This window comes from Aquarana catesbeiana, linkage group LG08 (assembly GCF_042186555.1).
Source record: "Aquarana catesbeiana isolate 2022-GZ linkage group LG08, ASM4218655v1, whole genome shotgun sequence".
Taxonomy (NCBI): Eukaryota; Metazoa; Chordata; class Amphibia; order Anura; family Ranidae; genus Aquarana; species Aquarana catesbeiana.
In genome coordinates this window covers 148,966,629-148,984,274 of record NC_133331.1, presented here as the reverse complement: position 1 = coordinate 148,984,274, position 17,646 = coordinate 148,966,629, and the positions used below count along the sequence as shown (strand labels likewise).

Sequence of the window (17,646 nt, the reverse complement as noted above, 5' to 3'; positions counted from 1 at the left end):
CCTGTTCTTCGGCCGGCTCCTCTGCTGTCTTCAAGTAGCTCTCTTGCCAGCAGAGGTCCGGACTTCTGGGCTTCTGGGCTTCTGGGCTTCTCTTCCCCAGATGTTGACACGACGCTCTCTCCTGCTGGACTGCTCTCCGAGGGCTGCGTTGTGACTTATATAGGCGGAGACCCCGCCCCCTTTTGATGTCACAGTCCCTGGGCATGCTGGGACTGTGACGTTTTAGGGGGCGTGGTCAACATCACCCAGTGACCACGCCCCCTAAAACGTCACAGTCCCAGCATGCCCAGGGACTGTGACATCAAAAGGGGGCGGGGTCTCCGCCTATATAAGTCACAACGCAGCCCTCGGAGAGCAGTCCAGCAGGAGAGAGCGTCGTGTCAACATCTGGGGAAGAGAAGCCCAGAAGCCCAGAAGCCCAGAAGCCCAGAAGTCCGGACCTCTGCTGGCAAGAGAGCTACTTGAAGACAGCAGAGGAGCCGGCCGAAGAACAGGAACACCGGGAGAAGAGAGCGGAGAAGAACCAACCGGACGCCGGGAGAAGATGAAGCGGAGGGACCCCCGAAGCCGGAAGAAGACCCCCGAAGCCGGAGGAAGATCCCCCCCCCGGAGCTGTTTAATAAAATATTTTAAAAACCTGTGTAGTGTGTTTTATTACTTACACTTTTTTCCTAGGTAAATGGGTAGGGGTACCATGTACTCCATACTCATTTACATAGGGTGGGGGGCCGGGATCTGGGGGCCCCCTTATTAAAGGGGGCTCCCAGATTCCGATAAGCCCCCGCCCGCAGACCCCGACAACCAACGGCCAGGGTTGTCGGGAAGAGGCCCTTGTCCTCATCAACATGGGGACAAGGTGCTTTGGGGGGGGGGGCGCAGGGCGCCCCCCTCCCCCAAAGCACCCACCCCCATGTTGAGGGCATGCGGCCTGGTACGGTTCAGGAGGGGGGGGGGCGCTCGCTCGTCCCCACCCCCTTTCCTGACCGGCCAGGCTGCGTGCTCGGATCGGGGTCTGGTATGGATTTTAGGGGGGACCCCACGCCGTTTTTTTCGGCGTAGGGGCTTCCCTTTATAATCCATACCAGACCTAAGGGCCTGGTATGCCCCGCGTTCGCCGCAATAGGAAAATTTGTTTTTCCTATTGCAGCGAGCGTGAGATGCAATACCCTGCCCTCGTGTTGTATCTGGTCCGTCGGACCAGCCTACACACGAGCGGGCTTTCCGTCGGACCAGCACACACACGAGCGGACTTTCCGCCCGAAACTGAGTCCGGCGGAAAGATTTAGAACTTTCTTCAAATCTAGGTCCGGCGGGCTTTTGGGAAAAAGTCCGCCGGAAAAGTCCGCCGGTGCCTACACACGGGCGGATTGTCCGGCACACTCTGGTCCGCCGGACCAAGTATGCCGGAAAGTCCGACCGTGTGTACGCGGCATAAGTGATCAATGTATAGAGATTCACAATAAGTAATAATAATAAAATTTGTATTTGGCAATGTTTCAGTTCAAATAATTAAAGTATAACTCCAACTATTTATTTATTTATTTATTTTGCAGAAGGATTGGATTCTTTTTCAGGTTTGTGTTACTGTCAGTGGACCAAATTGGTGGATTAACCCTCGCTTCCTGCTTTGGTAACAATGCAGTGGATAAGACAGGAAGATAGGGTGAATCTCCACCAAAGGCACTGACAGCAATAAAAACTTGGTGGAGGTTATAGCCTTCTTCAATTCCAAAAAAAACAGTGGTTTTACTTATGTTGCGTCATGGCTGGAGAGACTTTCCTTAGCATCCTATGCTGGTGCGAATGTTGTCACTTGGGGAGGAAGTGAAATGTAATCACTCCAGCACACACACAGCAGATAAAATCTCAGAGAGATTCTAACCCTTACATATTTATCCAAAACTAAAAAAAAAGTTTTGGCTCAGGTTCAACTTTTTAATAATTCTATCAATAGACATAATATACAGAAGGGGATAACATTAATATTTGTGAAATAATCTGTACAGAGATCTTACTTAGTATTGGACCAGGCTTATTACAAAATCCGATGGTGCTGTGACCTCTAGGCCTTCACTACAACATACGATAAAGCAACTTACAGTACATACAGTAAATGCACAAAATAAGGTGCTCCAAGCAAAAAAGGTATTTCTGCAAGCACTGCTGATTTCCTAACCTAACCAATCTTAGCCTATCCTAGCCTAACCAACCTAACTTCACTACTGTGTTCTGTAGTGACACAGGGGATGGTGGGAAGGACCACAATGTGCGGCGGAGTACCAAGATATCCAGACTATCACAAGTGTCGGATTCTACAGGATCTTCAGCTGATGGTTTTCCTTCTCTACTGCAGAGATTGGCATTGCAGTCAGTGGAAGAGGTGAGTATTGGGGCCTTTGTCGATGGACTTTTGTTTGCACCATATAAGATTTGCTTTCCCATTAAAGACTATCTCAAACTGATGGCACCAACAAAAGCCTGCACAGGGATCCCCCATGCGTGCACAGACATGAAGTTTTGCTTTAACTAATCAGTGAATATTTTACATTTTAAATATAGTTTTTATCAGCACTTAGGGGCCCTTCTAATATTAAGATCATTGTATATCTTTCTGACACACAAATATAAAATGCTGGGTAAACCTTTTTTCAGAATTGTTTATTTATTTGGTTTATGCATCCCAATGCTGAGCAACCAGAAAAAAATGAAATTATTTCCTAGAAAATCACCATATATCAAATAATCTCTTGGAATCCTCCAGCAGAGGATTATAGGAGTTGTTTGCAAGCTTGATCCTCAGGAGATTTGGATTTGTCCAGCAGATGTGTAGTAGCCAGAGCTATCTGTAGAAAACCTCTGAGAAAGGTAAACCATGTCCAGCTCCACTTCTCCAAAACAGAATTTGTCAAAAATCTGCAAAGACAAAAATATTCCATGTAAGCAGTCACTGGGGATAGATTAGTTACAGGGCAAAAGCTCAATAATATCACTTTATTTCATTATTTTCAATAGGCCACGGTGCTCTTCTGTCAAACAAGATTTCCATCTCACACTGCTGTCGAGGTTACACAGGATTCAGTATGAAGACTTCCCAGGGGCTTATTTTAGGTCTGTGCTCATTCAAAATTCACTTACATCAGGAGACCAAACATGTGAAAGGCATCAAAATATTTCCACAACTCCTTCACTGCCAGAAGACTTCTAGCCTGAAAGTAGATTTAGCTAAGATGCCTGTTTTTCACTACGGCTTCTAGTTTTCTGTATACAGAGGATTCTTGGAATTATGTTCCTGTGGGAAAATTTAGATACTTTAAATACTAATTGGCTATTTGCATGTTAATCACCATGGTGCTTCCAGCTTCAATTATGAGATGGTTTTCAGATACATTTGGATGAAGATATAAGCTATTAGTGCTTGAATTAAGGTATGGTTAGTCAATGATCACATCTGCCACAGGGAAAGGCAAGTATCTTGCCTAAGGTGGCATTTTTAGGAAGCTGTTACGGGAGAGATAAACATATTTTGTTTTTATTGAGAAAAACAGAAAAAGATATGTGAAATCTGTCAACTGCTATTTCTAAAACTATGTAACATCAAGCTTTTAGGATTTGTTGATCCTTTTTCAAGGATGACATATCATCCAATGAAGCATGCCACCTGAAACATCCCCTGACTGCATACCCTGTCTCTATAAATCCACTATTAAGGCCTTGGTAATATATGAACATGCAAAGTCATCTAGTCAAATAAGTTTTCTACCTATTGCTGTTTGTTTAATTTTTATTTTTGTGAGGATCACTACACCAGTAACCAGACTGTTTTGTCCAAGAGACCATTTACCAGTCACACCAGTCTGGCCTGCCAGTGAATCTCAGATAAACCCATTTCCTATAGTTCTGGTGGGCAAGGTTACACAAAGATGGTATGAACAGCTCTAGGAACTAAGAGTTTAAATAATTGTAGGGCTAACTTCCCACTGCTCAGATCAGTTGACAACCCCTCTCCCCAGGCTGTGGCCAACATCAGTTAGGGTGTCTTCTTCATATTTTCCAATGAGTCAGTGGGCTTTGGTATACTGCACATGCAAGGCCTTTTCTTCATAGACTCCAATGGAGAAGCTGTCTACTTGCAAACCTGTAAACAGATAGCCTATTATGTGATTTTAAAGGAGAAAAGACTGCTCATGAGCAGCACAGTTTAGAGGACTGATGAGCTGTCTTATCTGGCATAGGCTGTGGCCCATGGCGGTCAACACCAGATGATCTGAGGTCCATAGTGGGTACTACACATTGGATGGGGCAGGTGAATGGTACAGTTAGCCCCATAAATATTTAAACTATTGTTATTTTTGAAGTAGATGTGGCTTGCCATAAAATTTTACACAGCCTGTTCAACTGCAATACTTCTGACCATAAAGCTGAGAAACATAATAATCATAAAGTTTAAAGTCTAAATTAAACTTCAGCATTTAAAAAAGAAAAAGGAAAAAGTCTGTTGCATTTTACTGACCCATTGCAATGCCAGATTTCAGTGGAATCTGTAACTAGAAATGCCTGCGCTCAGAGCTGTGAATATGCATATATGGAGAGCATAGGCGTGCGCAGGGGGTGTGCCAGGTGTGCCTGGGCACACCCTAATCACTATGTGCAGTGGTGAATTCCCCTACTGCCCAGACTTCTCCTCCCTTCTTGTTGGCCCTGCTGTCCTGCTGGCTTCCCTCCTCTCCTCTCCCCCCAGATGTGTGAGGGATGTTTCAGGATGGGGAGCAGGGGAAGGGGTTAGTAAATATGCAATTTATCAGCCCTTTCCTTTTCTAAATGAACACACTTGCTCACTGTGGCCATTCATAATGGACGCATAGTAAACTGTGTTTACTATTCTTCAGTTTGTGAATGCACATGAAGCCCATTCATTCACTACCTCGTGCAGCTGAGGCTACAGAGAAATCCATGTGTGTTTGAGCTTTGGGGTGCACACCCTAATGCAATAGGCTGTGCACACCTATGATGGAGAGGATTGATATTCAAAATAGATTATAGGGCCATTGTGAAGTAGATGTGTAAGAGATCAAAGGGAAAGCTGTGGCCCTAAATATCGACCTGGGTCAGGGAATTTGCTCACAGTTTACAGACGCCATTTGCTGGAGGATATTGATAATCACTGCATAATCTATAATATATACATATAGATTAGACAGGGGACTATCCAGTGAGAGATGTTGATGTAAGTGGTATTTGAGTTGCGTGTGTGTTATGAAATGCCAAGTCAGATAATTTTCTCTCTCTCTCCTATTACTGGAGTTCACCCATGATACAGAACCTGAGGACAAACTTATGTAACATATCAATTTTGCTCTTATAGCATTAATTACTTTGTAACATCAATTGGATCTATTTACAGTTTGTACATAGTAGCAATTTTCCTTTCTGTGTAATTAAATAAAACATGTGCTTCTCTTATCACTGACAGTACTTCTATAATTATTATTGTCACTATCAAATTATCAGAGTGCTATAACTCTAATAGAGGAGCATAGTTACAAAAATAGAAAAGATAAAAAAAAATACAAAAAAAAAAAAAAATTATATATATATGTATATATATCTATATATATAGATATATATACATATATATCTATATATCTATATATATATATATATATATATATATAGATATATATATATATATAGATATATAAAGCCCTCAGAGGTTTGTTAGAGAACCTTAAGCCTCGTACACGATCCGATTGTTGGCCAACAGAGTGTCAGACTTTTGTCCGAAGGGTGTGTGCCAGGAACTTGTCTTGCATACAAACGGTACACAATTGTTGGCCAACAAACACGAACGTAGTGATGTACTACATGGAATTTCAGCTCTTGAGCGCCACCCTTTGGGCACCTTCTGCTAATTTCGTGTTTGGTGAGCATTGATTCCAAGCATGCGTGTTTGTACTTTAGACTTTTGTGTGATGGACTTTTGTACAGACGATATGAAAATCTGACAACAGAACATTTTCCGCCAAAAATTTACTAGCCTACTATCCAACATTTGTTGGTCGAAAGTTGGACAACAATTGTCTGAAGGAGCGTACTAACAGTCTGTCATCACACAATTCCCTGCCGAAAATCCGATCGTGTGTACGAGGCTTTAGTGAACACACAGCATTATGAAGGCCAAGGAACACACCAGACAGGTCAGGGATAATGTTGTTGAGAAGTTTAAAGCAGGGTTAGGTTATACAAAAATATGCCAAGCTTTGAACATCTCATGGAACACTGTTCAATCAATCATCCAAAAATGGAAATAGTATAGCACAACTGCAAATCTACCAAGACAAAAGTGACAGGCTGGGCAAGGAGAGCATTAATCCGTGAAGCAGCCAAGAAGCCTATGGTAACTCTGGAGGAGCTTCAGAGATCCACAGCTCAGGTGGGAGAATCTGTCCACAGGACAACTATTAATTCTGCACTCCACATTTATTGAAGAGTGGCAAGAGGAAAGCCATTGTTGAAGGAAAGCCATAAGTCGTCCCGTTTGCAGTTTGCGAGAAGCCATGTGGGGACACAGCAAACATGTAAAAGAAGGTGCTCTGGTCAGATGAGACCAAAATTTAACTTTTTGGCCTAAAAGCAAAATGCTATGTGTGGTGGAAAACTAACCCTGCACCCTGAACACATCATTACCACTGTGAAACATGGTGGTGGCAGCATTATGTTGTGGGGATGCTTTTCTTTAACAGGGACAGGTAAGCTGGTCAGAGTTGATTGGAAGATGGATGGAGCCAAATACAGGGCAATCTTAGAAGAAAACCTGTTAGAGTCTTCAAAAGCCTTGAGACTGGGGAGGAGGTTCACCTTCCAGCAAGACCATGACCCTAAATGTACAGCCAGAGCTACAATAGAATGGTTTAGATCAAAGCGTATTCATATGTTAGAACGTTTTCCATCCAATCAGACAGAGCTTGAGATTGAGGAAGGAAGGAAGGAAGGAAGGAAGGAAGGAAGGAAGGAAGGAAGGAAGGAAGGAAGGAAGGAAGGAAGGAAGGAAGGAAGGAAGGAAGGAAGGAAGGAAGGAAGGAAGGAAGGAAGGAAGAATGTGCAAAAATGTCACTCTCTATATGTGCAAAGCTGGTAGAGACATACCAAAAAAGACTTTCAGCTGTAATTGCAGCGAAAAGTATTGACTCAGGGGGGTTAAATACAAATGCACACCACACTTTCCACATATTTATTTGTAAAATATTTTGAAAACCATTTATCATTTACCTTCCACTTCACAATTACATGCCACTTTGTGTTGGTCTATCACATAAAATCCCAATAAAATAGATTTACGTTTTGGTTGTAACATGACAAAATGTGGAAAATTTCTAGGGGTATGAATACTTTTTCAAGGCACTGGAGATTATATATATATATATATATATTTATTTATTATTATTTATTTATATATTACTGTGCAAAAGTTTTAGGCAGGTGTGAAAAAATGCTGTAAAGTAAAAATGCTTTTAGAAATAGAAGTGTTAATAGTTGATATTTTATCAATTAACAACGTGGAAAGTAAATGAACTGAAGAGAAATCTAAATCAAATCAATATTTGGTGTGACCACCCTTTGCCTTCAAAACAGCAATAATTACTCTAAGTACACTTGCACACCGTTTTTGAATGAACTTGGCAGGAAGGTTGTTCAAAAACATCTTGGAGAACTAACCACAGCTCTTCTGTGGATGTAGGATGCCTCAAATCCTTCTGTCTCTTCATGTAATCCCAGAAAGACTAATGCCCTGTACACACGGTCGGATTTTCTGACGGAAAATGTGTGATAGGACCTTGCTGTTGGAAATTCCGACAGTGTGTAGGCTCCATCACACATTTTTCCATCTGAATTTCCGACACACAAAATTTGAGAGCTTGCTATAAAATTTTCCGACAACAAAATCCGTTGTCGGAAATTCCGACCGTGTGTACACAAATCCGATGCACAAAGTGCCCCGCATGCTCAAAATAAATTAAGAGAAGAAAGCTATTGGCTACTGCCCCGTTTATAGTCCCAACGTACGTGTTTTACGTCATCGCGTTTAGAACGATCAGATTTTCCGACAACTTTGTGTGACCGTGTGTATGCAAGACAAGTTTGAGCCAACATCCGTCAGAAAAAATCCATGGATTTTTTGGTGGAATGTCCAATCAATGTCCGACCTTGTGTACAGGGCATAAATGTTGAGATCAGGGCTGTGTGGGTGCCAAACCATCACTTTCAGGACTCCTTGTTCTTCTTTATGCTGTAGATAGTTCTTAATGACATTGGCTGTATGTTTGGGGTTGTTGTCCTGCTGCAGAATACATTTGGGGCCAGTCACATGCCTCCCTGATGGTATGGGATGACGCAAAAGTATCTGTCTGTATTCCTCAGCTTTGGGGACACCACTGCTCCTGACCAAATCTCCAAATCCATTTGCAGAAATGCAGCCTCAAACTTACAAGGAATCTCCACCATACGTCACTGTTGCCTGCAGAATCTCATTATTATAGGAGGCCGCAAGAAAGAGTAATGCCGTGTACACACGGGCGGACTTTTAGACCGGACTGATCCGACGGGACGAATCCGCCGGACAATCCGACCGTGTGTGGGCTTCATCGGACCTGCAGCGGACTTTTTCAGTCGCAAATCAGACGGACTTTAGATTTGGAACATGTTTCAAATCTTTCCGACGGACTTTCCGAGTCTGGACAGCTGTAGAGTAGAAATCAATCAGTAGTTTGACAACTGACTCATTTTAGAGCTATTAAATATCTCATGCCTTCAGATTAAGGTGCGTGCTGTGGGGTAGTTCTGAACAGTATAAAATCAAGTATACTTCTAATTCTATAGGTAACAATACTGTACATACTGACACCTTTATATATAATTATTTTTATAATCATCATTGTATCTTTGTTTACTTTATAACACATACATGAAAATTGGTAGATTCAACATGAACGTATCAAACAAGCACAACGTAAGCCATGGGTTTCTTTTAAAATATAATATAACTTTAACTGCCAAATCTTCGGTTTAATTGCTCTTTATTAAAGCTGTCAAATGGTAGTCACAAGCATCTACTACTGCTTTCAAAAGATAAATTTTCATAGGCTTTATGATGCTTGTGTAGTGTTTTATGCTTTTCAATTCTCTAACAGCACTCAAATCAATGTCTGCCAGTTTCCTAATGAATTTCCCACTAAGAATTTAGTGAAATATTACTGTGACTTGCATAATGCTTTGCAATGAAAATCAAACTGCAAAAAGCTTTCACTAATGAACAAAAAAGAACATACAATTATGACAATGGCCCTTACTTCACTGTGCTGCTTTGTTTGTCTTCATTCATATTCTAGATAGCAAAATAAAACAGCAAAATAGCTCCAACAGCTACAATCACCTGTCAAGTGTAATAAACAATGTCAAATCACTGAATGACAGCAACCTCAAACAAACAGGAGGAAAAACATAATATACTCTCTGGGTTTTCGAGTCATTTCCACACCAAAAAAAAACAAAACAAAGCAATATAACAAGGGAAAACAACAGATGTAGCTTAAGAGTAACTAATAATATTGCATTACCTAGAACTCAACAGGTTTGAATTTCCAAAGATGGTTTGTTGTTATAAGCCTGCAATTAATTTCTAAGTGGTCTAAAAAAAGTAAATACAAAATCTATAGCTGGGTTTTACGTTTTATATTTGGTCCTCAGAGTTCTTATACTGCTAACAGATAGCATTCTAAATTGCTTCATTTGTTTTCATCGCAAATTTTTGGTTGCAAACTTTTTTTAACTGGATTTCGGCACACACAGGAATGTCAGGGCTGGGCTCAGCTCTTCCTTCTCTGAGCTGTCCACTCAGCTGTCGGCTAATTGCCAGCTCTCATCTCTCTCCACAATTACTCAGCTGTTGTTGATATCCTGCTCATCAGTCCTGCCTACTTAAGCCATCCAGTCCAGAGGAGCTCTGCCTTCGCCTTGGTCAACATCACAAGAAACATCTCCTGCGTTCCTGTTTAAAGACCGGCTTTGCTGACATCCGTTCTGGCTCCTGATCCTGCTTCCTGTTCCACTACTTTGATCCCTGACTTCTGGCTTGGCTGACTATCCCTTCCGGTTACTGAACTTGGGTTATGTTTTGACTACGTTTGTTCTTTTTACTTTTATTATTAAACAAGTGTGATTTAACTGTATTTCTGTTTCGGTCTGATTTCATGGTTTTTGACAGTAGGTGAAGGCCATGAATTCAGAAGATGCAGCCAATCCACTTGTTGGTAATATTTTTTTATAGATTGGACGAACTGGATCACCGCATGGATCAGTTTGCCATGGCGTTACAAGCGCTCCTGAGTCACGCGGCTCAGCTGGAATCTCCCACTGTGGCTGCCCCGATACAATGTTGCAGGCTGACCCTGCTGCTGCTCCAGTCTCTGTGCAGGCACCCACCTCGAGTATTACCTGTATAAGAGGTATGTCTGGTTCCGCTCCGCTTCCCCAGTGATTTGGGTGCGATCCAGTCAAATGCAGAGGGTTTCTCAACTATGTTGAGATATACTTTGAGATGCTGCCCCAGGCGTTTCCTACAGACAGAAGCAAAGTTGGTTTCATGATATCTTTGCTTTCTGAGAGAGCCTTGGCCTGGGCAAACCATCTATGGGAGATACAAAAACCTGTTGTCTTGAGTTACCCTGAGTTTGTGGCTTTGTTTAAAAGGGTATTTAACGTTCCCGCACGCTCTGCTTCTGCTGCCAAGTGCCTCATGTCCATCGAACAGAGTACAAGAACTGTTGCCGACTGCGCCATTGAATTCCGTACTCTGGAAGCAGAGGTTGCGTGTAACAATCAGGCCCTCGTGGCTGCTTTTTCTCTTCATCTCTCGGATACCATCAAGGTTGATCACGTTTGCCATCCTCGTTGACTCCAGACTCAGAGAAAGACTCTCTTTTAAGGAGTGCTTAAGTTTGTCTCCGAGCTTTGCAGTCCCACCCGTGCCTCCCTCACTTCCTATGCCTCCTGGTACCGAGTCAGGCAGTGAAGGTGAACCCATGCACTTGAGTTTCACGCGTCTCTCTGCGGATGAGAAAACCTCTAGGAGGAGGGAGATATTGTGCGCCTTTATTGTGGCCAGGCAGGTCACTTTTTGAACTCTTGTACTACCCATCCAGGGAACGCCCGAACCTTGAGGTCCTGTCACGGATAGACCTTAGGTGGCGTTGTTTAATCCCCAGTTACCCAGAAGGATAACCTTTCAGTCACCCTTTCTTGGGCTGAGTTGTCCGTCGAGATACAGGCTCTAATTGACTCTGGGGCTGCAGGCCTGTTCATTGATGCTGCCTTTGTATCGAAGCACTCGATTCTGCTGCAGCCGCGTGACACTCCACTTGCCATTGAGGCTCTTGACGAGAGACCTATACAGCCTGCCCATGTGACTCATGAGACGGTTCCGTTGTCCATGGCCGTAGGGGCTTTTCACCATGAGATAATTCAATTCCAAGTTATTTCATCACCCAAGTTTTCGCTGGTTATTAGTAATTCTTGGTTTTAGAGGCACAACCCCTCTTTTGATTGGTTCCGTGCTGAGGTTCTCTCCTGGTCACCACAATGCAGTGCGTCTGTCCTGTGTTGGATCCCTTGTCGCCTCAGCTCCGGAGGGGGGCAACGCTTTTGACCCAGTACCTGTACCTCACCATAGCTTGGCCACAAATCCTAGAGCATCTGCCCCTGAAGAAGTGTATTTCACAGAAACGCGTCGGGCATGATGGATGCAGCCACTGTGCGTTCTTTAGGATCCTACTTTTATGAATTATTTATGCATCAATTTTTAGACTTATTTTTTTACATCATGATGTTGTGTGGTTCCCAGTCTCAATATGTACAATCCCCACATGATATATGTGTTAGTTACTCATTGCTGGAATTCTGTATTGTTTTTGTTTTTATGCATGTATGTATATAGGATATACTTGGTGCACATGCACAGGTAACCTTCCACATGTAATACATATCGGTACGAATCATACGCAATAAATTGTATTTTTACTTCCAACCCCAATCTGTCAACTGTCTCATTTAAAGTCCCACCGCCCCTTCTTGTTTCTCTGAATCCGGGATGGAGGTACTACCCCGTGCCTCACTCAAAGTCCCAAACCTTCCATTGATACCTGGTCACCACAATGCAGTGCGACATGCTGCCAGAAGGTAGCCAAGGTCCTGTGCACCTCTTCACTCTCCTCCCTGCCGGAGGAATACCGCGATTTTAGCAATGTCTTTGACAAAGGTCAAGCCGGTAGTTTGCCTCCACACCGGCCGTATGATTGTGCAATTGACTTTCAACCAGGTGCCATACCCCCTCGTGGCTGGGTTTACCCTTTGTCGGTCTTGGAGGATAAGGCCATGGAGGAGTATGTTGCAGACGCACTTTCTCGAGGTTTCATCCGCAAATCCTCATCTCCTGCTGGTGCTGGTTTCTTCTTTGTGAAGAAGAAGAGTGGTAAACTGAGACCTTGTATTAATTATAGTTAATCAGTATAGAAAATAGTATAGAAAATAGTTTCACGATTAAGAATGCCTATCCGATTGCGTTGATTACAGAGTTATTTGACTGCCTCAAGGGAGCAATGGTTTTCACAAAGCTTGATTTGAGAGGAGCATACAATCTCGTGAGGATTAAGGAGGGCGACAAGTGGAAAACTGCGTTTAATACCAGAACAGGCCATTATGAGTACCTAGTAATGCCTTTTGGCCTTTGTAATGCCCCGGCAGTTTTCCAGGAATTTATTAACAATGTCCTCCGAGATTTGTTGCAGGTATGTGTGGTGGTTTATCTCGATGATATCCTCATATTTTCCATGTCCCTGGAGAGCCACCACACAGATGTCTGTTGCGTGCTTCAGAAACTAAAAGAGAACAATCTCTATTGTAAACTGGAGAACTGTGAACAGGTTAACATCCTGGGCTATGTCATTTCCTGTTTTTTCGATAGACCCAGAAAAACTTTCGGCAGTCCAACAGTGGCTCTGACCCGTGCCTTTACGTCCTCTGCAACGTTTCCTGGGCTTTGCCAACTATTATCGGAAGTTTATTTTTAATGTCTCGTCTCTGGTCAAGCCCCTGACTGATATGACCAGAAAGGACGGTAACCCACAGAGTTGGTCTCCGGTGTCCATTAAGGCCTTTGAGAGTCTCAAGGCTGCCTTTGTTTCTGCTCCTGTGTTGCACATCCTAATCTTACGTTACCGTGTATCCTTGAGGTTGATGCTTCTGAGACTGGTGTTGGCGGTCTTCTGTCTCAACGTCCTACCTCTGAGAGCACTATAATCCTTGTGGCTACTTTTCCAAGAAATTGTCACCTGTGGAGTGCAATTACGAGATTGGTGACAGAGAGCTGTTGGCGACCATTTTAGCCCTGAAAGAATGGAGACATCTCCTCGAAGGTACCACTGTGCCGGTTCTTATTCTTACTGACCATAAGAATCCCACATTCTTGTCTGAGGCTAAATGCCTCTCTCCCAAAAGGGCGCAATGGGCTCTTTTCTTGTCAAGTTTCAATTACATTGTCTCATTCTAACCCGGTACTAAGAATGTAAGGGCTGACGCCTTGTCACGACAATTTTCCTCCACTTCCAAGTTGGAGTCGGTTCCGGTTCCTGTGATTCCTCCTGATCATATTCTGGCTATGGTTCACACCAGTCTCACTTCTCCTTTGGGTGACAAAATTCCTGTTGCTCAGGTCCATGCTACTCCTGAGAAACCTTGTGACTGCTGCTTTGTCCCAGAGTGTCTCCATACTGCCATGCTCCAGACTTACCATTCTCCCAAGGCAGCTGGCCACCCTGTTAAGAATCAACTTGTTTGGGCCATTTCCCAGCAATTCTGGCGACCTAGCCTACGTGCTGATGTAGCCGCCTTCATAGCTGCCTGTTCCGTGTGTGCTCAGAGTAAGACTCCACAACACCTTCCAGTGGGCCTCCTACAACCCATACCCAATGGAGAGAGGCCCTGGACCCACCTGTCTATGGATTTCATTGTGGAGTTACCCAACTCCCAGGGCAACACAGTTATCCTTATGGTGGTTGACCGGTTGTCAAAGATGTGTCATTGTATTCCACTTAAGAAGTTGCCCACTTCTAAGGAACTGGCTTCCATTTTTGCTCGGGAGATCTTTCGCTTACATGGGCTACCCAAGGTGGTTGTCTCGGACAGGGGTAGTAAGTTTGTGTCCCGTTTCTGGCTAGCCTTTTGTGCACAGTTGGGAATTCAGCTTGCTTTTTCCTCTGCATATCACCCGCAGTCTAATGGGGCTGCAGAGCGAGCCAACCAGTCCTTGGAGCAATTCCTACGTTGCTATATTTCTGACCATCATAACAACTGGCCAGACCTATTACCGTGGGCAGAGTTTGCTCACAACATTGCCTTGAATTCTGTATCCCGATTGTCCCCGTTTATGGCAAATTATGGTTTCCAACCTTCCTGACTCATTTGTTCCGCAGAGTATTCCTGCATCAGAGGATCATCTCTGTGGCCTTCATTCCACTTGGGCACAAGTCCAGGAGGCTTTGCGTCATGCTAATGATAGGTACAGACTCCATGCTGACCGCAGACACCTGCCTGCGCCTTCCTACCAGGTTGGGGACAGGGTCTGGCTGTCATCTCACAATCTCTGACTTCGTGTTCCCTCACTGAAGTTCGCACCTCGGTTTATTGGGCCTTTCCGTATTCTTCGCAGGATTAACCCAGTGGCTTGCGCATTAGACCTTCCTTCTAATATGCATATTTCAAATGTATTTCATGTCTCCTTATTAAAACCTTTGGTCTGCAACCGCTTTACCACCTCCGTGCCACATCCTCACCACGTACAGGTTGAGAACCATGAGGAGTATGAAGTACAGTCCATTATTGACTTCTGTAGTTTCCGTGGGTGCATAAAGTACCTGGTGCATTGGAAAGGGTACGGTCCGGAGGAGCGCTCTTGGGTCTCATTCTCAGACGTACATGCCCCTGTCCTCCTCCGTTATTTCCATAGATGTTTTCCCCTCAAGCCTGGTGGTCCTCCGAGGGGGGGGGGGGGGGCGTTGAGGCAATATGGAAGCATAAGGGACAGAGTTCCAAGAATTTGCTGCTGAAAATAGTATCATTAGTAGTAACCAACATGGATTTATGAAAGACTGTTTCTTGCCAGATCAGCCTTTTAGCATTCTATAAGGAGGTAAACTATAATCTGGATAGAGGAAGCCCTGTGGACATACAGTTAGGTCCATATATATTTGGACGCGGGCACAATTTTCATACTTTTGGCTCTGTATGCCACCAGAATAAAATTAAAACAAAACAATCAAAATGAATTTGAAGTGCAGATTTTCAGCTTTAACTACTTGCCCACCAGCCGCCGCACATATACTGCAGCAGTGGCCACCCACGATCCCCCCACAGAGGAGCAGAATGGGGATCTGTCTTTGTAAACAAAGCAGACCCTTGTCCTGTCAGGGGAGTACAGTGTGATCGTCTGTTCCAAGTGATCAGGAACAGCAATCTCTCTGTACTCTCAGTCAGTTCACTCCCCCCACAGATAGAAACACCTCAGCAGGACACACTTAACCCCTTGATCACCCCCTAGTGTTAACCCCCTCCCTGCCAGTGTCATTTATACAGTAATCAGTGCATTTTTATAGCACTGATCGCTGTATAAATGTCACTGGTCCCAAAAAAATGTCAAAAGTGTTCAGATCTGTCCGCCACAATCCTGCTAAAAAATCATTGATCACCGCCATTACTAGTAAAAAAAAAAAATAACAAAAATGCTATAAATCTATCCCCAATTTTGTAGATGCTATAACTTTTTCGCAAACCAATCAATATATGCTTATTGCATTTTCTTTTACCAAAAATATGTAGCAGAGTACATATTGGCCTAAACTGGTGAAGAAATTTGTTTTTTCGTTTTTTTTGGGGGGGGGGGGATATTTATTACAGCGAAAAGTTAAAGTTAAAAAATTTTTTTTTTTTTTTTTAAATGGTTAGTATTTTTTTGTTTATAGCACAAAAAATAAAAACCACAGAGGTGATCAAATACCACCAAAAGAAAGCTTCATTTGTGGAAATAAAGGACATCAATTTTGTTTGGGTACAACGTCGCATGACCGTGCAATTGTCAGTTAAAGCGACGCAGTGCCTTATCTCAAAAATGGCCTGGTCATTAAGGGGGTAAATCCTTTCGGGGCAGAAGTGGTTAATTCAAGGGGTTGAACATAAATATCAAGTACAAATTTTAGGAACTGCAACCATTTTTATACACAGTCACCCATTTTCAGGGGCTCAAATGTAATTGGACAAATTAATATAATCATAAATAAAATGTTAATTTTTAATATTTTGTTGACAATCCTTTACTGGCTTTCTGCATTTAGTTTTGCCTTCAGCAAGTGAAATGCTTGCTCAGTTGGGATTGAGATCAAGCGATTAACTCAGCCATTGCAGAATATTCCACTTCTTTTTCTTCAAAAGCGCGTAGGTTGCTTTTGCAGTGTGTTTTGGATTATTGTCCATCTGTACTGTGAAGCACCGTCCAATCGACTTTGCTGCATTTGGCTGAATCTGGGCTGACAGTATATCGCTAAACACTGCAGAATTCATCCAGCTGCTTCTGTCTTCTCTCACATCATCAATAAACATCAATGACCCAGTGCCACTGGAGGCCACACATGCCCATGCCATCACACTGCCTCCACCATGTTTTACAGATGATGTTGTGTGCTTTGGATCATGAGCTGTTCCAAACCTTCTCCACAATTTTTTCTTTGCGTCATTCTGATACAGATTAATCTTAGTTTCATCCATCCAAAGAATGCTTTTCCAGAACTGGTCTGACTTTTTTAGATGTCTTTTGGCAAAGTCTAATCTGGCTTTTCTATTCTTCGGGCTCATGATAATTTGCACATTGTGGTGAACCCTCTGTATTCGCTCTAGTGAAGTCTTCTCTTGGATAGACAGTTATCGTCTTTCTTCACACGCAGAGGAAAGGAAATGTCGATAACTGACATTGTTTACATGTGATGAGCTGTGATTGGACACAGCTGATTACATGGTAAAGGGCCACTGTGATTGGTTCTTTAACTCAGTCTGTGATCAGCTGTGTCTGATGGACACAGCAATCACCCTGAAGGCACACGGGGCAGGGTTCTGGGAGGACATCAATAGATGCCTTCCCAGAACAGGTCGATGGCCTTGTAACTGTCTTTCGGCTTTGGCCCGGTTGGAAAGTAGTTATTTATTACATGTAAAGTGGGGACTGCATGAGGACTCCTCCTGTTTATCCCTGGATGTGCTGATGTACATGATGCCAGCATAGGAAGATAAAACATTGCTGGGGACCTCAATAATGTGCTGTTAGACCTCCTATAATGCTAGGAGGTCTACAGAGGATGTGAGCGCTTGGCCTAGCACTGGGTGGAGGATTTGCATGTTTGCTTTGAGCACATTGCTCAAAGCAAGCCCCTGAAAATGGGGGGGGGGCTGTGTATAAAAATGGTTGCAGTTCCTAAATTAATTTGAGTTACAGATCCACCTGAGCGCCGTGTGGACTTTTTAGACTACACTTGTATATAATTTATGATTTGGACT

At 43.3% G+C, this 17,646-nt stretch overlaps 1 protein-coding gene across 1 annotated transcript in view; it reads right to left on the bottom strand.

The window, feature by feature from the left end:
- Positions 1–2,637: 2,637 nt before the first annotated feature.
- The window catches only part of ASCC1 (activating signal cointegrator 1 complex subunit 1), a 441,223-nt gene continuing 426,214 nt past the window's right edge, over positions 2,638–17,646 (bottom strand). Inside the window, exon 10 of the mRNA XM_073596562.1 lies at positions 2,638–2,913. Within this exon, the coding sequence (XP_073452663.1) occupies positions 2,797–2,913 (117 nt within the window). The 3' untranslated portion in view covers positions 2,638–2,796. The remainder of the gene's footprint in view (positions 2,914–17,646) is intronic.